We start from the raw sequence: 22584 nt of genomic DNA, 5'->3' as shown, positions 1-22584 counted from the left end.
ATATACTTCTGTATGCTGAAATGATTACTGTGATTAACTGCAACCTGGGTTTAATTCAGCACCCACATTTTCCAATATATCAATTTGATACCAAGCTCCATGCCTCAGCTTTACAGTTTTATTCTTTAAACTTTTTGAAATGCTGAGAAATTAGCATGCTGCAAAGGAAAACATCAGTCTCAAACTATTATATTTATTTCTGGGTAGCTCTCATAAAATTTTATTTTTACACTGTGTTGATCAGCCCAGAGTTGATCTTGCTTGAGGCACAAATGACCAGGTTCAAATTATCCTATTCTGGACATCTTATGTGAAGATCCAACTCTTTGGAGAAGGCTCTAATGCTGGGAAAGATAGAAGGAAAGAGAAGAACAGGAAGACCCAAACTGAGGTGGATGGATTCAGTTACAGTGGCAATGAATGCATCATTGGGAGACCTGAAAGAATAGGTTAGGGATAGATCATCATGGAGTACATGTATCTATGTGGCTAGGAGTCAAAAATGTCTTGATGGCACATATATGCTGAATGCCATTATTACCTTAAAGATTGGCTATATTAAACAAAACTTTCAGAACTACATGTTTATTAGTTTTTCAAAAGGATCACACAGCTCTAAATGCATGTTTTATAAGAAGTTCAAGCAGTTAATTTAAAAAAAATGCTATTTTAAAAAAATAACTAATGAAGAATAGTGTGTTTTAAGCAACTAGTTAGTGCCTGTTTTAAAGAGGTTGGGGAGTTATTGATATTTCAACCAGATACTTGAAGCATGAATATGGGAAACTTAAGGGGTTAAGGAAGTTATGTAGTAGGATTGGGATGGAAAATTCTATCTCCAATTAAAATAGCTGTTTTAAGGGAGCGGATGTGAGGTGCAAGAATTCGGAAACCAGGATAGAATTCAATGGTACTACAAGTTTATTGCATGCTACCTATACACAAGAATCTGATCTACTAACAGTCAAAGCAAATTGGCCCCAGATAAGAATTCAATGGACTTCAAGGGGGACTGGACTTAGGTTATAGGGGATAGAGACTCCAAACTAATGATGCATTTCATCCTACCCTCAGGCTCAGCCTGGTCCTCTTCTACATCAGAATTACATTCTATAATGTTTAAATTATAGAAAATATTGTTTGATAGCACTCAATATATCAATGCTTATTACCTTCCTAAAATATTTAGGTCCATGGCTATTAAAAGATAATCAGAGGACTAAACATTTCGGTGCACTAATAAATAAATTAGTGAAAAATGGAGAGAATTTTCTCAAGAAAAAAAAAAAGTTCCACATAAGTCTGCAGAGGATGCTGGTTTCCTGAAAATTTTGTTTCAGATATTGAAGGTGGTAACTGGATCATTCACCCAAGATACAAATCCTCTGAAGAACTGAGGTACAATTTTTCCCTGAGTGTGAAATGTGCTGTGTACTTTGTAAAATACTGTCCTTCAGACTAACTTCTAAAAAATGCAATGTAGAAATAATATTAAAATGAATCTGTTATTTGCAAACAAAAGTAAGAAATGTATGAATACTGAATAGTAAAGCTACACATTCTGTTTTTTTCAGAACTAAGAGCTAGCTTGAAAGTTTTATATCAGTAAGTAGTCAGGAAGAGCATTTCATTTCTAACACTGAAATACATCGTCAGGTCTCTCAAGGACAACAACTGTATCATACATAAAAACGATGATGCACAAAATAATTTTTGCATTATTTTTAATTAGATTTATAAGATTCACATTGCAGAAAGTGATGGGCCCTGTCAGGTTCTTCACCAGAACTTAAATTATCACCTGGAACACTTCTGCCAGAAGTGATTTGAGTTCCTGTAGGTTGTGTAAAGCAGAAGATAGACTCAGGACATTCCACTCATGTCCACTCTTAGTGCTGGAACGGTGATAGCACAGCAGCTCTGTTTTGGTCTTCCCTAGTAGATCTGAAATCAGAATAACACCCATTCCAGAGAGCTGACTATGCATTTGCAGACCTGTAATCCTCTAAGCCTACACTGCTAAATACTGGTGCTAAAATGGAGTGGTATTTTTTTTAAAAATAAAAGATTTCTATTTTAATTTTAAAATATTTCAATAAAGGAAAAAGAAGGCCAAAAGGTATGCCACTGTTGTCACACTCCCTCATGCACTGGGAAACTTTTTTTTTTTTTTAAAGAAAACTTACTTCATAATGGCTGCCTATCATATTATAGCTCTTATGAGTTCATTACAAATTTCTTTCCATACAGCTAATCCTTGCTTAACAATTCTAACTGGGGCAGGAATTTCTGTTATAAAGCAGTTATTACATGAAACATGTGATCATACCACTTAACAGGGCCAATAACTTCCTCAGCTTAATACACTTCATCAACAGAGGGAGGGGGAAGATGCTGGAAGATGGCAAAAAACAGCTGTAAATGGTGAGGGATGACAAAAATAGGTAATGGCAGTGGAGTCCAGGATGACCAAAAAGGCAGATATGGTGTGTGTGTGTGTGTTAAAGCACACATTGTGACAGTAAATGTGGATGGGCTGCTTGGTGCCTGAAATTTGATCACATGATTGCAGTAAACATAACTTTGAGGACCAGTCATAACTACCATTTGTTCAGTCCTGCTATAACTTCAAAGTTAGTGAATGAACAGTCATTAAGTGAGGACTATCCATATTTTCCTCCACCCCAAATCTCATAAGCAGATGCTTATAGGTATTATCTACCATACTGATCACATTATTCATTAGATCATGTTTAAAGTATCTTCATACAACTATCAATTTTTCACCTGCTCTTTATCATGCCTTAGAGCACTTATTATAAATGTTCTTCTAAAATCCAATGTTATTCATAGATACACCAAAGGAGGTTACATTCATGACTCATCCTAGTCTATGGTTTTAGTCTTTGGGAGACAGATTGGAGGGAACCTGGTTCTAAAGAAAACTCTTACTAAAAAGTCAGTGAAGGGGATGAGAAATGTTTTGCCTTACCAATAATTGTTGGTAACACACTGACACTGGAGGTCTTGGATTTGTAGAACAGTAGAGGGCCACTGAGGGGAACCAGTTGCTTGAAGATTGCTCCATTGAGTTCTAGCAGGCATGGAATGGTGCCTTGTACAGTGCCAACAAGCACATGAGGGGTATTGGTCACAGTTAGTTGCAGTTGTCCATTATTGCCCAGTGCTTTGTCAATGTGAGTAGTGGTGATCTGGGAATCAGAAAGAGGGAAGTTAGTTTTGTTCCAAATTTCTTCTTCCAGACATGGCATAGCTATACTCTGCAGAAAGCTAAGTTGTTGTCTATCATAAAAATAGGGTTATTATTATATGCAGCTATACTGTGATGGGGAAGATGGATAAACCTGTTTTATAATTACGAAAATATACAGAAAGAAATAGTATCATTTCTTAAGAGAAATAACTTTACAAAACATCTCCTTAATGATCCTGCAGCTGTCTCAAAGGCCTGCAATAAACTAGCTCTCAGATCTGGGAATAAAGGGGGTTATGTACCTTCAACCCAGCCTCTTGAGCCAGAAGCAGCCCATTCACAAGGTTCACATCCTTCTGTGTTGTTTCCTGAAGGAGCCCCATTGCCACTGCAGGAATCAAGTAGTCGCTAGACTTCTGCAAAGTTGAACCTAGCGAAAATTACAGGCATGATCAAATCATCAGAAGGCACTTAATATTATCTCTCCTCAGAAGATGTATAAATTGAGGAGCCAAATCCAGGGTTTCAAACAGAATTATAGATTTCCATTTGTCTCTTGTTAGAGACCACAACTGGTAAATCTTTTCCTGAAAGGTGATCATCTCACCAGCTTCACTCTTTCAGAGAAGGAAAAGGCCCTTTGCCTCTCATCCCAGCCTTTTTTTTTTTTTTTAAATAAGGCTTCTCTCCTGTGTCTTTAAGAGCAATCCAACATCCATACATTTAATAGACATACTGGTTCTGATACGGAAAAGAAACAAGTTATTTATAAGGAAGCTAACTAAAGACTCCCACCCCCAAACCTATCGTATCTACTGAGAATGCTAGTGAACAAATGTGTAAATAAAGTGACTGAACTAGTGGCCAGGAAAGAAGTGGCACTGTTACTATTGTTTCAAGAGAGACACTACCCTTGCTTTCTATGTGCGGCCTGGACATAGAGAGATAGAGAGAGAAATCAGATAGAGATAGAGATAGAGATAGAGAGAGAGAGAGAGAGGGAGAGAGAGAGAGAGGGAGAGGGAGGGATAAGACAGTTTGGAAAATCAGGATCCTTGACTGGAGAATCTTGACAGTATACAGAGATGTGTATATCTACATACACATACAAATATATATAAAAATGGATCCCATCCATCTTTTGTTGCAGAAGAATTTCCCAGAATTAGTTTAAGTGAGAATAAGCAATCTGAGGGAAGGACTGGATTGATCTAATCTAATCTAATCTCATCTCATCTCTAATCTAATTTAAACTAATCTAATCTAATCTAATTTAAACTAATCTAATCTAATCTAATCTAATCTATTATCATCTTGTTTATCTCTTTTCAGGACTATCTTCTGTTCTTTTCAGGCAATTATAGTACTACTTACTAGAGACCTATGCTTTAGCACCAAGAGCAAATGAGATTTTATATGCAAACAGGGAATGGACAATGACAACCTCCCATATGATACCAACTGCAAAAATACAAAATGAGAAAACTGTTTCTACAACATGTTTTCTTAAAACACAGCTCTGAGAAGAAAGCAGAAGCCAAAACAAAGAAGGAAACAAAAGGCATCTCAGAGAGGGTGAAAATTACTAATTCTCTTTAAAAAGATGAAATCTTACACAAGAGAAATTATGTAGGCTGAAAAATTAAACTTTTCTGTTTAGTTAAGTAGGAAGGAGAGTACAAAGACAGAGGAGTGAAAAGATTTTGGTAAAAAGCCAATATCTGAAGGCCAAGCACTATGCCTGGATATCTCACCTTCGGTAATAAGCTGCACTCCTCCATTCACTTGATGGCTCAGTCCACGTAGCACACTTCCTAAAGCTCTGGCCAGTGCAATCCATGGCTTGGTATGGGATGCATAGGCACTGCTGAGAGCCTGCCCATTTACCTGGGAGAGAGAAGAACAGGAGTGTGAAACTGCCTATTGGACTAGACTTCCAACCCACAACCCTTTCCCCCAGTTACTTTGTTTACAGTGCTTGGTCACTTAATAAGTTTCCTTTATTATATACATAATAATGACAGATGGAATGAGTACCAAAAACAATGAGTACCGAAAAATTTTTTTTCCATAAAGAATAATATAGTGAGTCATAAAGCAGCCAATACTGCCAGGTTCTAGCTTGTGCATTGAATACCACACAATGATTACTGGGACAATATTTTCACGTCAAAATGCATTCAGTACCAAATTTGATGAGTTTCACAGCAGTTGAATACCGAGGTATCACTATATTGTCTTCTTTGAAAATCTATCCCCTTGGAGGATTTATCCTGAGGCCTGCTTTCAATTTTAGAGCTGAATATCTTTACACTGAGTAAAGTTCTATTTTGATTGTCATTTGTTAAAAAAATACTGGCAGTCACACAATGAAAGTTAGCACTTATAAGCTGGACTGGTCAGTACAAGCACAATACCTTGAAGCTTGGCTGAACTTTAGGTTTAACTTAGTACTGCGTTTTTTAGCCTGTATTCAAGTTAGCTATGTTTATCACATCTCAAATGTGTTGTACAATGCTTTGATTTTGCTTACAAATTCAACTCTATTAATTTTTGAAAAAAATGTGCTAGAATATGCAGAAACTGAGTTTAAAATTTGTGCTGATCTTTGACCATAAATGTTTTATGATGATGATGATAAGTTTAAAATTAAAATTAGTTATGTGAATTTTAAAAATGATATACAAATCACAACTCGCTGAGGATTAAATGTAAGACTCACAGCGCCAACCAGTGCCTTGCCCTGGGCCAAGTCTACAAGCTGCATGGCAATCTCTCTTCCACAGCGGCTCTGAGCTTCTCTGGTACTGGCACCCAGGTGGGGACAGCTGATTACATTGGGATGGTTAACCAAGGCTTTATCCTTGGGCGGCTCCTAAAAAGGAAAAAGAATTTGTCTAGTTATGAAATGCTAAGTCCAGACTTAGTTCAGTTAGAAAGAAAATCTTACCCTTAATAATGCAGACACTATAAGACTCCAACTAGTTTTGCAGTGAAATAATAAGGAGCAGCATTTTCTATAGAGGAATCAGATAGTTAGGTCTAGAACACTAACAGGCAACTATGAATTTTTCATCCTGAGGTGCACACTTTTCCCAATCAGAGTACATGATCAAAAATATGGCCTTTTACTTCCAGGGTTCCTCAGCCAGCTTGGCTGTCAGAGAAAACTGCTGTAGAACTACTAGCCCCAACAGGACCATCAGTTTGACCAGCTGAACTGAACTGTTGAAGGCAAAACAAGATGTCATAAAGCCTCACCTCTGTGAAAACATCTAAGGCTGCTCCTCCACAGCGGCCAGACTGGAGAGCCCGCAAAAGGGCACCTTCATCCACAATACCTCCTCGGGCACAGTTGATCACCTGGACCCCATGGCGGCATTGACTAAAGGTAGTGTCATTGAGAAGCCCTAGAAAGAAAGCAGCAGCAAAAGCAGAGAACTTGAGTAAAAGTCCAACCATATTCTCCTTCTTATATTTACCCTTGTTAGAAGTTTGCAACACAATTATATCACATGCCAAGAGAACTGACTGCCTTTCTGTTTATATAAAAGCTTGTATACCATCTTTTCTTGTAGGAAAATTCAAAGCTACGAACAAAGCAATAAACCAGTTTAGAAAGTATTTTTCTAGTAAGTTATCATAGTAAAACATCTGCTTCTCTCATGGTTACAGCTGCAAAATTTTAATACAAAGACACCGAACTGCTCCTCCCCCATTAGCCAGAATTCTTAGCTGACACCTTCTACAATGTAGTAATCCTTGTCTGTACCATTGGGGTTTTCTAACATACATCCATAGTCTTGACTTCTCTATTCCTTAACCCCAAAGGATTCCTTTTGCTCATTCAAGATGCCTGTTTAACACATATAAGTTCTCATGGTCAATCATTCCAACTTTCCTTCCTTACTGTCAGCCCACTAGTTAGAACAGACCAGAAAATTAATTCCAGATAGGCTAAAACTACTTTTATTATATTGGTTATATATTGGTTATATTAATAGAACCATCAAGTCTCATTGTGCTATACTTCCTCCTTCCTTCAGTGAATGATAGAGGTGTCTGTTTCAGCCACTTCATTATTTTATTGTAGATTTAAAAATGCTTCAGCCCCTTGTGCTTAGGCAATGAATCCTGCATATCTCTGTCAAAATTCTTTCTTACTTCCTACACTGACTCCTTCCTCACTCAGCTTTATTTGCGTAAGTTGTGGGATTATATATCTATTCCATTTGCTAATAATAAGCAGCAAACATGAGCATGCATAACTCAGGACTACACAAGGATCTCTCCAACATAAAAAGAGACCTCAAAACTGGCACTTTACCTGCGGTGGAAGACAGGAGTGGGGTGTGCACTGTGATGAAGTCACACAGTGGCCAGATCTGTTCCAATGACAACTGTTCAACACCAAAGACAGCCGACTCCTCAGGAGTAATTATGGGATCATAGCCTATGGTCTACATAGAGAGAAGAAAGAAAAGTTGTCTGAATGGCTGAGATGTCCATCTGCCACCACTAGGAAACAGGAGCACTGGCTATCCATAGCCTTTTTGAGAAGAGGAGGTTCAAGGCAGCTGAGGGGGAAACTACTCTTACCTTCATGCCAAAGGACTGCATCCGAATGGCTACCTCTCGTCCAATTCTGCCAAGGCCTAGAATGCCTAGGGTCTTCCCTTGAAGTTCCATCCCCATAAACTGCAGCAGAAAGATGCACTGGTTTGAACCAATTCCTCCTCTCTCTATAGACATCCTCTCTGACATGCCCTCTCTGACAGAATCAACTTCTTACCTTTTTACGGTCCCATTTTCCATCTTTCATTGAAGCTGCAGCTTGTGGAATTTGCCTGAAATAACAATTTCTGTTACAAACAGTCTCTAATAAAAAAAGTTCCCAGGCTCAAGTGGATACTGTTATTTCTTATTATTCTGTTTTAGTTTGATGAGTTCTAAATTACTGAATTTTGATTTCAAAACTATGGTTTGATTACTACCAATTATAAGCTTACCATGCATAATGTAGCCAGAACCACTATATTAAGACTTACTTTACTTAAATTTATATCCCATGTTTGGAAATACAAAATACAAGCATAATAGTCGTTCAATGAAGTAACTACAATTAGTACAGTACCTCTTAACATCTTACGATATTTTAACTCTTTTCTCTCGGTTTGTTTAATATTTAAACTTCTTGAAAAACACAGAAGTTCAAGGTAGCCTGGGCTCTTGGCAGGGATGTTCCATTCTTTCCCAGAAATACTACTTACCTGGCCAAACTCATGATCATACCACATGTTAGCTCTGCTGCACTGAGACTATTGCCAGTGGGAGTACTATGGGGCAAAGCAATAAGAAAAAAAAGATAATGTTAACAATTCCTAGTCACTTGCTTCTATGTATTTATTTCATCATATTGTTTTCCCAGAGTTAAAGTAACATTCCAAATAGACACTACACACAGACTATTGAGTGAAAAACACACAAATGCTGTTCAGGAAGTTCTAAAAGATAGTGCCCCTTAATTGAAAATTGTACTTTCAATCCTTTGTAGCTATTTATGATTTATGGTGGACATGAGATAAGGCAAAGAAATATTGGAGTATGATTCATATATTAATGCAGAAAATTCTTAAAGTGAACATAAAGATTAAACCAGAAACTTTCCTTCTGGGTCTAATGGAAAGAGAACTGGAAAAAAATTTGGAACTCTGATTTTATATATGGTGACGGCAGCAAGACTGCTCTATGCACAAAAGTTAAAGGATGCCTCGATTCCTACCATGGACGAATAGTTACAAAAGCTGATGGTCTTAGCAGAGATGGGCAACTTGACTGTGTTGATAAAAGAAAAGAACATGTACTTTTGTTTCTATTTGGAAACCGCTTCTGGACTTTGTGCTTGAGGTGGAAAAAAATGCTATTATGATTTTGGGTTTTACCATTTAGACTGATTTGCCGATACAGAAATGGCTAGTGCATACTACTATAGAAATGTAAAAAGTTGAGATTTGATTTTAATGTCGGATTTTACTGCAACAGAGAGAATCAGAAGTCAATGCCTTTTGTTTCGTCCCCTCCCTTTCTTCACACTTTTTTTGTTTTCCTTTTTTCTACTATTGTCCCCTACTATTTGCTTTTTTATTTTCACATTTTATGTTATAAATGAATAAAACTAATAAAAAAATTATTTGTAGCTAGAAGAATCCTGTGAAGAAAAGGAGGACCTTTCATGCCAGGTCTCAAAATTTCAAGAAGTACCCACCAGCAATTAATCTGATTTCCCAAATTAAACACCACACATAAATCCCTTAATTTCTATGCAGGCAAAATAACATTTACCATATACTTTTGAGGTACCACAGATGTAAACAGATGATTTTTTTCATTACTTACATTGCCCAAATAATCACAGGGATTACACATTAAAACGTAATGATAAACTAAAGCTTAGAGCTATAGGAATGAACTTAAGAAAATATAGAGTTTGCAGCTTACCTGTAACAATAAGATTGGAATCATGATTAATGTTTAACATTCTGTCATATTAAAAACTGTAATTTGGTAATAAATTTTGGAAGACTGCATGCAGTCCTAATATCACAGCTAGTTCATCTCTGTATTAATTACAATCCATTTGTACATTTTCAGAGATATTTCCAGTGGTCAGAGTGTATTTGTCAGAATCCAATTATATTTCATCTCTAGTTATCAGATATAGAAAACCCCAATTCTGCCTTCTCTGGATTCTGCCATAAGAGGGAGAGAAGGGGGTGAACAAAGGGGCTTTATGGCCCTCACTTCCTTCAGTATGCTTCAAAGGAACTGAATGTGTGTATTGCAAAAGAACTAACCACAAGAATGGAACCATTTCCTTTCATGTAGTTTCTTTGAAGTCTCCATCCAGCCGGGCAGTAATGAAAAGGGGGTGGAAGTGTAATGCCCGAGACTGTCGCTGAAAGAGGGCGTTGATTGGGTGGGGCTACTGGGGAACCCCTTAAAACCTTGAATTGGAGAGCTTGGACCCCAAGTCCTGTCTAGAACGCCTGCAACCACTTTCTCTTAATAAAGGATTCCTGTTGGAAGAATTATTCCAAGAGTTCTGTCTTCTTAAGATGCAAAGTGGGGTAGGTCCTTACAGTATTTAAACTATGAAAAAAGTAAGCAAAGAATGATGAATTTGGACACAGCACAGCAGTGACTTATAGGTGAAGGCAAAAACACACCATATAACCTTAAAAGCAACCTGAAATATTTTCAAAGGCAAAAACAAGGATATTTTCTCCTCCAGAGTTAATAGGAATTGTTATTCTTAAGCAGTTGTAGCTTTGGCAATGATAAGGGGGAATTTTTTTTTAATTCCACCTGCTAGTTCCTTCCTTCAAGCTGAGTTGCCTGAATTGAGTTGAATACAGGTAATCCTCGACTTATGACCACAATTCAGCCCAAATTTTCTATGGTTAAGTGAAATATTTGTAAAGTTAGTTTCGCCCCATTTTTGACCGTTCATGCCACAGAATCATTGTAGTTGATAAATTAGTAACCTGGTTGTTAAGTGAATCTGGATTCCCCATTAACCTTGCTTGTCAGAAGGTTACAAAAGGTGATCACATGACCTTGGGACACAGCAATAATTATAAGTATGAATCAGTTGCCAAGTATCTGAATTTTGGTGACATGATCATGGGGATGCTTCAACGGTTGTAACTGTGAAAAATGGTCATAAATCACTTTTTTCGGTGCTGTTGTAACTTTAAATGTTCACTAAATGAACTATTGTAAGTCGAGGACTACTGTCCCTAGGACAGTGATGGCAAACCTTTTAGAGATTGAGTGCCCAAACTGCAACCCAAAACCCACTTATGCATCGTCAAGTGCCGGGTGGGTGTGGCCCATTGGCTGGGTATGGCCCATTAGCTGGGTGTGGCAGCAGTGGTAATGGCAGACTGGGTAGGACTAAAAAGTTCAATCAATCAATTCCAACTCTGCAAGACCTTTTTTTTCCCACGAGAAGTTAAAATTGACTGATTGAACTTTTTTTTTTTTTGCACATGACCGCGGAGGCCTAAAGTGAAAAGGTTTTTAAAACCCAGCTGAAGGCCTAGGACTGGGGTGACGGCATGCGTGTCCACAGAGAAGACTCTGAGTGCCGCCTCTGGTACCTGTGCCACCACTGCCCTAGGAGGAGAAGGAAGACAAGTGTTTATCCAATTTCTCTTTTCTTGAGCCTATGCAGTGATAAATGTAGGAGGAGGGAAATGATTCTTTTCCTATGAGGGAATAAGAGAAAAAAACGAGAATCTAAAGATCTTTAAGAGGTTTATCATGGGCAAAGAAATAACATCTCAGTTTGGCAGGTAAGGAAAGACCTCAGAAGATATAAAGTTATCACTTCTCCAACAAGAGCCACCCACAACTCTAAAACTCAGCTCTGAGAAAGGGAGATAGGGATTGTCGCTACAGAACCCTAGTACCATATATGGTCATCCTTAGAAGGAAAGGCATAATCTCTTAAAACCCAGACAACTAAAATTGCTTTCACTGAGAGCAAACGTCCTTCAGAAAGAAGCCTGCCAATTCATTGCTTCTGAATTCTCTGCTTTATGAGCAAATCCAATAGTTGAAGATGAGACCAGACAGACCTGCTCTGAATTAGGTGCTTAGTGACCTCTGCATTCTCTTCCATGTAAAAGCAGGGAATGACTTTGCTCTCTGGCAACTTCTTGCTGACTTACTTCATGACTAGGATTCCTTTCCTTGTAGCAGCCTCCACATCTACATTGTCAACCCCAGTTCCGGCTCTCCCAATGATCTGCAACTTCTCCGCTGCATTGATGATCTCTGCAGTCACTTTGGTTGCCGAGCGTACAATGAGCCCATCAACATCCTGAAGAAATCAAAATCCAATTAGTAATTGGATGATAAAGGAATACAAAAGTGCCCAGAGAACTATAATCAAGGCTTAGAAATGTGTCCTCTATTCCTCTCCCTAATCCAGACAGATATCAGGAAACTATAAAGAGGGCTGAAAGCTGCATCAGTTATAGAGATAGGGTTTCCAAATAATGTTGTGGACACACCGATTCATAGGTCACCTCTATATTTCTTAATTTTCCACAGAAACACTGCAGAAAAAAGTAATTTTAAACAAAGAGCCTCAGAAGGGCTAATTACTTAGCTCTACTCCTCTTAGTAAGAGAACTTAGTAGGTAATAGTACTGCATTTTCAATGCTGTAAGTCAGTGGTTCTCAACTTGTGGTCTGAGGATCCCCGGGGGGCTGCAATGTCATCATAAAGGATCTGCAAAGGTTTGAATAAACATTTTGATTTAAATATTAGTTAAGTCTTGGGGGGGGGGGTCCGTGGCCATGGTCCATGACCACAAAAGGTATTTAAAGAGGATCCATGGTGAAGAAAAGGTTGCAAACCACTGCTGTAATCAATAGTGTAACTTTGATTTCAGGAGAGGAATAGATAGTAGGTTCTCCATTCCTGTCAGTAAAGATAGCTGATCTACCGCTTAACAAATGGATTGTCAGAAAGTTATAAAAGTTGTGGAAAATGGCACAATTTGTGGATTGCTCTAGACCACGGGTCGGCAACCCACAGCTCCAGAGAGCCGCATGTGGCTTTTTGAGCCTTCTCTTGTGGCTCCCAACCTCCTCCGCCATTTGCAGAGAGAGAGAGAGAGAGAGAGGCACTTGTGCTTCCTCTCTCTCTCTCTCTCTCTCTCTCTCTCTCTCTCTCTCTCACACACACACACACACACACACACACAGAGTGGGGGAAGAGGACTGGCAGACCAAGGCCAGGAGAGAACCAGCCCAATAAGAATGTGTGTCAGCTTGTCGTGAAGCCAGCTTGCCAGGTGAGCAGAAGATGGGAGAGAGGGAGAGAGAACGGGGGGGGGGGGAGGGAAAGAGGGAAGGAGACAAAGAGAGGGAGAGGGAGGGATAGAAAGAGAGAGAGAATTCATGCACAGCAGCCTCCAGTTCTTTTTAATTAAACTCTTTAATCAAGCTCCCCCCATTCGCGCACCTGCACACGTTTTGCGGCTCACAGTGTTTTCTTTTCTCTGGGAAACGGGTCCAAGTGGCTCTTTGAGTATTTAAGGTTGCCGACCCCTGCTTCTCATAATCACTTTGCTTGTTCCTAGGTGCTCACAAACCCTCTGCTTGATTATCTTTTCCAGGACTTTCCCAGTACTGATGGCCAGTCTGTAGTCTTCTGGATTCATTTCCCCGCTTTTCTGAAAATTGGAACCATATTAGCTCTTTTCCAGTCCCCTGGAAAAATAATGTCTCTGGTGCTCCAAGATTTTTGAAAGATATGGCTTTCTTTTCCCAGCATTGTTCAGTCTCCATTAGCTTTTTTGAAGTGTATGCACAGAGTTGCAGTTGGCCCTTTTCTTTTTCCTGGAGCAGTACCGTACCTACAGCCACATGGCTAGCATCGACCTGAATGACAAATGGTCTCTCCGGGTATGGGTGCCTCAGTACCGGCTCTGCAGGAAAAAGTCTTTTCAGCTTTTCAAATGCGGCTTGGCATTCCATAGTCCATTTTCAGCTTATCTACCCCCTTGGTTTTTAACAAGTTCATAATGGGAAGTGCTATCTGCGCAAAGGAGGGAATGAACTGCCTATAGAAATTGGCGAAGCCCAAGAAGATTTGTAGTTGCTTCCTGCTGCATGGGGTTTCCCATTCAAAAATGGCTCATACTTTTACTGGGTCCATTTCCACCCCCTCATGTGAGATCCGGTAGCTTAGGTAGTCAATCTTTTCTTTGTGAAATTCACACTTCGAAAGTTTAGCCTATAGCTTGGCAGCACCAAATTTGTTTAGGACAGTGGTTCTCAACCTGTGGGTCGGGACCCCATTTGGGGTCGAACGACCATTTCACGGGGGTTGCCAAACAACGCAGTCCGCCATTTTTTCCCCCTTTTCCTTAGCTGTGCTACTCCCTTTTATTCTATTGGCTTTTGAAAGCCAATAGAATAGACTCTTTTGAATAGAGTCCAATTCTTTCAAAAGCCAATAGGAATTGTCCAGGCTGTCTCTGCCCTGCTGAGCCCACCAAAAGTCCCATTCTGCAAACGGTGCTGCACCAGTTGAGTAGTCCTCAGGGGCCCCTGCCTACCTCCATGACTGGTGCATTTTGGCCGAAGAAGTGGAAATAGACCATAGAACTGTCAATCCCAGGCATGGGGACAAAAGTAGCCATGAAGGCCCTACTAGATTTAGGCTGCACCAGATGTTTAATAAGTCCCCCCCTAGTAGGAAAGCGGGGATCCACCTAAAGAGATTAAAGAACCCAATTACATTTTGCCAGCTAGATGGGTCCATCGCTGGGGCCGTCCCAGCCACTTTTGCTACTGAACCCCTGGGCTTAACCATGGGGAGCCACTCTGAGACTTTAACCTTTATAGTGGCATCTGGCATGGAATGGCCCCTTCTCCTAGAACTGTCATGGCTGAAAAAATGGAACATGCAGGTGAACTGGTGGGATGGGCAGCTAAGGTTTCCAAAGAAACAGAAAGCCCCGTCTAGTAGCCGTAATGAGCAAAAAGGAGAGTCAAACCGAGAAATGGTAGCGGCCTCAAAGAGCGAGTCATTGAGAGGCATACTAAAGAATACCATGATTTGGCTTAGGTGTTCAGCAAAAAGGACTCAGACAAACTCCCTCCTCACCGACCCACAGACTGTGCCATTGAGATTGTCCCTGAAGCCAAACTTCCAAAGCCCAAACTGCATTATAGACAAAAACTTGGCTCGGGGTTTTATCTACCCATCTAGACCTCAGGTGGCAGTTCCAGTACTGTTCCAGGAGAAAGATGGCTCTCTTCATCTCTGCATTGATTAGAGGGGTTTGAACACGGTGTGCATGGAAAATGTGTACCCCTTGCCCCTCATGAAGGACATGCTGACCCTCCTAAGGGGAAAGTGTTCTCTAAACTGGACTTATGGAAGCTTATTACTGAGTCAGAATTAGAGAAGGGGACGAATGGAAAACTGCTTTTAACTAACTCTTTAATGATTTTCTACCTGTTACTTCTTTTCCTGCCCTCAGGTGCTTTGGAGAATAGGTCGATCCTTTCTCTGTGATAGCCCTTCAAGTACTGGAAGACTGCTATCACATCTCCCCAGTCCTTCTCTTCTTTAAAAAAGTAATAAATTGTATTTCTATTTCTCATTCCTTGACTTCTTCCATTTTATAGTACGCTGCCTAGTAGTACACTACTGCCATTCTCAGTTGTCATGCTGCACATCCCATTCTTTCCAACATCATTTATTTTCCCTCTCTATACCATTTCTTCTCTTCTCTCTTCTCCATCTCACCTAATTTCCTTCAGTTTTCAAAGTTTACTTTAACTATGTTTTCCTCCTTTTTCTTCTACATTTTTAAATAAATAAATAAATGAGGGAGGGAGGGAGGGAGGGAAGGAAGAAGCCAAAACTTTTAGAGAAAAATTAGAGTTTCAGTGGCAGCCCCTACCCCAGTGATGGCAAACCTTTTAGAGACCGAGTGCCCAAACTGCAACCCCAAACCCACTTATGCATCATCAGGTGCTGGGTGGGTGTGGCCCATTGGCTAGGTGTGGCCCATTGGGTGGGCGTGGCTGCAGTGGTAACAGCAGACTGGGTGGGACTAAAAAGTTCAATCAATCAATTCCAACTTTGCAAGATCTTTTTTTTCCCACGAGAAGTTGAAATTGACTGATTGATTGAACATTTTTTTTTTTGCACACGGTGACAGAGGCCAAAAGCGAAAAGGTTTTATAAAACCCAGCTGAAGGCCTAGGACTGGGGCAATGGCGCGTGTGCCACAGAGAGGGTTCTAAGTGCTGCCTCTAGCACCCGTGCCATAGGTTCGCCACCACTGCCCTACCCTATAGAGCAGGGCTTTTCAACCTTTCCACCAATTGTACCATTTTAGGATATGGCAATATTCGAGTACCACCAGTTGCCTAGCAAGGTGTCAAAAACTTGATGATAAAAAAAAGGAAAAAAGTGATAAAGTACAGGTAGTCCTCAACTTACAACAGTGCAGTTAGTGACTTAAAGTTACAACAGCACTGAAAAATGTGATTTATGACCATTTTTCACACATGACCATTGCAGCATCGCCAGGGTCACGTGATTTACATTTGGATGCTTGGCAACTGATTCATATTTCTGATAGTCAGTGTCCCAGGGCCATGTGATCCCTTTTGCTACCTTTTGACAAGCAAAATCAATGGCTGGGTGTGTGTGGCCAGCTCAACACTGCTCAGGTTGGGGGGATGCCTGTGAGGAGGCAAGGGGGACTGTGGGGAGGATCTGGGGGTCTCTGATGGAGGGATTGGGACTGGGATGGGCACCAGGGCATGGTCCACCAGAGGAGCCTCGCCATCCCTCTTAGACCGCACAGGGGACTCTGGATGTTGTTGCGGCCTGCCCAAAGCCCTGGGAAGTGGACTGCAAGCACCCAGCCCAGCCCTCAAGCTCTCAGGGCACTAGGACCCTGCAGCTCAACCCAGCCCCACTGTCCTGAGGGGGCGCCCGTTTGCGCTTACCTCCTCTTCCGAGACTGCTGCTACTGCTGTGCTCACTCTCCTTGGCCAGGTTGCTCATGATGGGTGCAGGAGGACAAAGTGAGTGGGTCAAAGGGAGTCCCACTCCCTCTCCATGTAACCAAACCATCCTTCATGATAGGATGGGAGACCACCAGGATAAATCAAGAGGAGGGGCAAGGGTATGGCGAAAGGGCAGCAGGGCTACTGCTGGCCAAGTGCTAAGGCAGGACTTTACTCAGAGCCTGCCTCCCTCTCATTATAATCTCTCTCCTTCCTTCCTTCCTTCTTTTTCTTTCCCTCTTCATTCTTTCTTTCTTCTTCCTTCCCCTCTTTCCTTCTTTTTCTTTGTCTTTCCTCTTTCCCCTTTCTCTTTTCCTGTCCCTTCTTGGATGCTCAAATGCAAAAGGGGAAACATTTCTCAATGCCTCCTTGCCTTGTGATCAATTGCCACTTTTACCAGTAGTTTGTGGCCAGTTAAAAGACTAAGAATAAATTAGGCCCAGTTTATCCTGTGCTTGCATTTAGTGTTCGCAGTCCACAGACAACAAAACTATCAAAATGGTGGCTGTGATAGTTAATCAGAGCTCCTCTGTTTTGTATGTGCAACAGCTTTAGCATTTAGGAACTGAGGTAAGTTAATTGCTTTTCTATTAATACATAATCCTTAAAAGGGTTCTTCTGTATTGACCCTGCCCTGGTCTAATTCAGACTGGAAATATAGCAAAAGAAATTATTTTTCCCCTCTCTGCTTTTTCCTGTTTTCCCCACTGGAAATGGCTATTTGGAGCACACAAAGAGGGGATACTTTCCTAAGAGCTCACAATTCAAGAATACCAATGTTAACTTGGATTGCCAACAAAATCCTGTCTGTGACAAAATAGAACACAAAATTGCTTTCTCCTTTGAGCCCAAGTCTTAATGCTCCAGGATTGAAGCAAAACTGTGCCTCCCCTTCCTTCCTTCCTTCCTTCCTTCCTTCCTTCCTTCCTTCCTTCCTTCCTTCCTTCCTTCCTTCCTTCCTTCCTTCCTCATTCCCTCCTTTCTTGCCTCTCTCCTTCTTATTTTAACCTTCCTTTTCCTTTTCCTTCCTTCCATCCCTGCTTCTCATTCCCATCTCTTTCTTTCCTCCGTGCTTAGGAAGGGATGAATGGGAGGGGGAGAGATTGCCAGCGCTACTGGTGTCCATGCTGCTGCCGGCTGTAGCTATCCCATGCAGGCAGGGATAATCCCGGTGAAAGGGAAGCCTCGTGGCTGCGAGCCTAGGTCAGCGAGCAGGCCATGGAGGTGTTGGTGGCGGGTGTGGCACTAATCTACAACCTGGTGGGGGCCATCAAAGCCAGAACATGGCCAGCCTTAGATCCACGAGGCAGCCCTGGAGCCAGCGAGGGGCCACCCCACTGCCTCTGCCCCACCCCCTTGAGGGGCACACAGGAGGCAGCAAGCAGGGTGTGCTGGCATCCTGGGGGAAAGGGAAGCACTTCTCCTGCCTCTTTTCTTTCTGAGAGGTCAGCAGGGACAGTCAGCCCTTTCCTGCCAAAACTTTATTTTAGATCCTTTCCTCTTTCCCCTCCTCCTCCTCCTCTTCTCTTCAGTGCATCTCCAGCTTCCAGATGCACCAATCAACTGGAGACTGGCCCTGATCCTGGGGATTCTGCCCAGCCTACATAGCCCTACCGAACCATCGATCAGCTTATAATCACGCGTGCTGATCCTGGGGCTACTGCTGAGCCCTGAAGCTCCAGCTGTCTCTCCCTCAGGCTTCTGCAATGCTGCCACCACTTCAGCTCATTCCCTTCCCCACTACCACTTGTCTAGGACGGTCAGGTGCTAAAGTACCACCAATGGTACACATACCACCAATTGAAAAGCCCTGCTGTAGAGTAGGGTCCCCAATCTGTGTACCAGAAACTGGGCCTCACAAGCAGCAGCTGAGCATGCAAAGCTTCATTTGTACATGCGTGGGAGCTAGGCTACGTGCATGAAACCATCCCCTTCCCCCCAGCCGCCACTACCATTGTCAATCTGTGATGCCAGAAAGATTGGGGACCACTGCTATAGAAAACCCTGCTCCCTGAAATTTGGCAGGTCTCAACCCTATTAAGCCTTCTGTAAGGCACTGAAGACCTGACTTTGCCTGCAAGCACTGGGTTAAGATGAAGTGGCTGCACATCAGAAACTTGACTTGAAACCAAGTTTTTGTTTTTATGTGTTTGGTTTTAATAGTTGTAATGTGTTTTTATATTATTTTAATTTTTGATTGGAAACTCGCCAGAGTTTGTTATAAGATGGGCATAAGATAGTACACTGCATAAGATGAGCAGAATAATGATGAGCAAACATTTAAGTTTCCCTGAACACTACTTGGGAGTCAGTATGACTAACGTGTTGCAGAGAAAATGGATAAATCTAAAAACTTGGTCTAATCAGAAAAAGTTATATATAGCTTATGTTACTCTCAACCTTTTTAATGCTGTGATCCCCAACCGGTCGTAAGTTGAGGACTACCCAACCGGTCGTAAGTCAAGGACTACCCAACCGGTCATAAGTTAAGGACTTTCCCTGCCTGGAAGCGCCGTGCATGCGTGGTGCCGCCCCCTGTGCTGGCCGAGGTGTAGCTGGCAAGCGGCAGAGACGGAGCAGGCTGACCACCAGCTGGGCCACCAGCTGGCCCAGCCCAAGGGAGGTAAGGCGCCCGCCGGGCCCCACGCGTGCCAACAACCCTCCCTGCGCCCACCGGCCTCCCACCTTTGGCTCTCTTTTACTTACATTTTTAGTAGTTGCTCAGCAGGGAGGGGTGGAAACTTCCAGACAGCTCGCCTTCGCTGCAGACAACTTGCAGCCCCGTTTGCAGAATGGTACTTTTGGCGGGCTCAGCAGGACAGAGACAGCCTGGACAATTCCTACTGGCTTTTGAAAGCCAATAGAATTAGACTCTATTCAAGAGAGTCTATTCTATTGGCTTTCAAAAGCCAATAGAATAAAAGGGAGTAGCACAGCTAAGGAAAAGGGGAAAAAATGGCGGACTGTGTTGTTTGGCAACCCCCGTGAAATGGTTGTTCGACCCCAAATGGGGTCGTGACCCACAGGTTGAGAACTGCTGCTCTAAAATAAATATATAAACAAACCCTCCAAGGTTTCTTATTAGTGGGGATATTTGGTATTTGAGATGTTATATAATGGAGAAAATTTGCCCATTCATAAATGCAAATAGCATAAAATAGTTATATTTGCAGGAACAAATATCTAAGGCTAAAAGAAAATTATAGTAATTCTTCAAATAAATTAAGTACAAAGCAGTAAGCTCCAGGAATAAAACCATTCTTTCAAAATCAATTCTCTACTCCCGTGTCCATTTTATTGAAGTCAAAGGGCAGAAATTTCATATATGTGCATCGTAAATCTTTTGCATGAAAAGGACAAATAATCTAACATGCAGTATATGGTGTTGTATCACAAAGAAGAAAACAATAAGCATAGGTCCTACGCTCATCACTTTCTCTAAACCCAGGATCCTCCCTAGACCCACACATTGCCTCCAGCTGATTATTCTGAGCAAGGTTCAATCTGAGTCACAAACTGCAGCAACCAAGAGTTCCTTTTTAAAAGAATCTATTTGTAGAATGGCATACTGTATACAATTCACCTGCCTTTTCTTAAGCTCTGAGACTAGAAAGATATTGTGTACCATACAAGGTTTTACATAACTTCCCCATGGGGGGGGGGGAAGAGGTTTTTCTGGCTGTTATATTGATCACTGGGAAGCAGCACATGATCAGTTTCACCCTGCATAGGACTCATCAGGCTGTGGATCTTTCTACTCCCTTGTGTCCAATAGGCAGAGCATGAGGAATATTAATTATCTACTCTTTGGGTGTCAGGGCAGGCAAGTTCCTTTCCCCTTCCACAATCTTAATATGAAGCCAAGCAAATTTTATCTCCTCCTCCTTCCTCCAAACAGGAAGGGGAAACAAGGACAGACCGAATTTCCCACCAACTTCCTAGTTCTAACTGGCAAAATGTTCTCGGCATTAGGAACAGCCATTGGGAACAACCCAATTTCAACAGTTGTTCTCAGGGCTATAGCCAAGGATGAATTGGACCAGTTCCCAACCAGCTCTTAGTTTTACAATCTTCCAATATAATTGGACCAAAGGAATGAGGCAGAGTTATGCAAATCACAACAGGCTCCGGTTACCACTGGAGCTCTGCCTCCTACTGAGTTTAAAGGACAAATGGTTCATCGAGTGAGATTCATTCCCAAATCTAATCACCCCAACTCTTCAGATTCATTCTTCAATTTTCCAATAATTCCCAAAGCAATAGCAATAGACTTATATACCGCTTCACAGTGCTTTGCAGCCCTCTCTAAGTGGTTTAAAGAGTCAGCATATTGCCCCCAACAATCTGGCTCATTTTACCGACCTCGGAAGAGTGGAAAGCTGAATCAACCTTGCGGTGAGAAGGGAACTACCAAACTGGCGGTCAGCAGAAGAAGCCTGCAGTACTGCATTCTAACCACCGCACCACCAAAGCAACATATCTTTTAAAGAAAAACTGAAAGGTTTAGATTTGGGCCGCTAGCACGTTTGATTTACAAATTCAGCAATCTCTATTCCAGAAAACTATTCTGAAATCTCTTATTTTCTCCACTACCAGCCAGAGAAACAGTTGCACTTTGTGCATCCAATTTCTATCCTGCGATACACGTATTGTATATTGGATTTATTGTAATCACCCGCTCTAGTGGACTCTTGGTGGCTCACAAAATATAACAGATCTAACCAAGTAAAAACTAAAAAAAGCCATTAAAGAAAAGCACGACGGGGGAGGGGATTGAATTAGGAATTCTGAGCTTGAATACACCTATTTCGCATTACTACACCCTTAAACCTCCACTATCGGCTCACAAGAGTCTAGACGGATGGGAAGACTAAAACAGCGAAGTGCTCCCTATCTCCAATCCCCTGTTATTCTTAAACGAAATGAGGAAAATATTCTAATTTTAGTCCCCGCATTCTTTACAATACAGATATGAATTCATGAACACAGCTGGAAACGGGGGAAGGCGTGAGTGGGACACAGCTCAGCCTCCCACTCTTATCTTGCCTAGCTTAACGTTTTGTTTCCCCTCTCCCGACATTGAAACTTATCCAGGAGATTGTTTGATGGCTGGAGGGGAGAAGCGAAGTAATCGCAGGTTCTTTTGTCTCACCTTGATCTCGGCCTGCAATTGTTCTTTGCTGAGGTTAATTTTCTCTAGGACTTGGATTCCGGCCGCTTCCAGGATCTGCTTGCAGCAGGGGTCCAGGCTATCGCTGATCAACACTTTAGTCAGGGTTAGCGCTCGTGCAGCTGCAGCCGGGGCCATCCTAGCTTCACCTTTTGGCTTCTTCGAAGTAGGGCTGTAGCTACTCCTTTCCTAAGCTCTTGCAAGCGAAAAGAGGGAGAGAGCTGGTTCGCAGCGCGTGATAAAGACTCACTCGCCCTTCGTTCGATTGGACTGGAGTGTCAAGGTCCCACCTCCTCCCCCTTTTCCTCACCAACCATAACCTTCGCCCCTCCCGTGGAATTTTCCTGCACCAGCACAAATCCTTTCATTCTTCCACTGTTGAGTGCCTTGTTGACAAAAGTAAAGTGGGCCTACAGCCAGCTGGCCTCGCTTCTCCCTAGTTACTTTTTAGTTTGCCTCTTCTTGTCTTGAGCTGACCTGAGTGCGTTGCGGGGACACTCTGTTGCCCCGATGCGTGCTTGGAACGAAAAAGAATGCAGTTCGGAAAAGGGCAGAAAGCGGACTCTGCTACAAAGGCCCCGTGCTT

The 22584-nt window shown here is 41.8% G+C and overlaps 1 protein-coding gene across 1 annotated transcript; it reads right to left on the bottom strand.

The window, feature by feature from the left end:
- Nucleotides 1-1707: 1707 nt before the first annotated feature.
- On the bottom strand, nt 1708-22220 carry PHGDH (phosphoglycerate dehydrogenase). Its single transcript, XM_039325927.1, has 12 exons — nt 21981-22220; nt 11950-12101; nt 8485-8550; nt 8007-8061; nt 7814-7912; nt 7542-7674; nt 6476-6624; nt 5937-6089; nt 4969-5101; nt 3517-3644; nt 2993-3212; nt 1708-1944 (listed from the first exon to the last, which is right to left on the bottom strand). The coding sequence occupies exons 1-12, from the start codon at nt 22134-22136 to the stop codon at nt 1790-1792; spliced, it is 1599 nt and encodes a 532-aa protein (XP_039181861.1). The 5' UTR covers nt 22137-22220; the 3' UTR covers nt 1708-1789.
- Between the last annotated feature and the right edge of the window lie 364 nt (nt 22221-22584).

Source organism: Crotalus tigris, unplaced genomic scaffold (genome assembly GCF_016545835.1).
Source record: "Crotalus tigris isolate CLP2741 ecotype Arizona unplaced genomic scaffold, ASM1654583v1 scf7180000024339.11422700, whole genome shotgun sequence".
NCBI lineage: Eukaryota > Metazoa > Chordata > Lepidosauria > Squamata > Viperidae > Crotalus > Crotalus tigris.
This window is presented reverse-complemented; position numbering and strand designations above follow the sequence as displayed.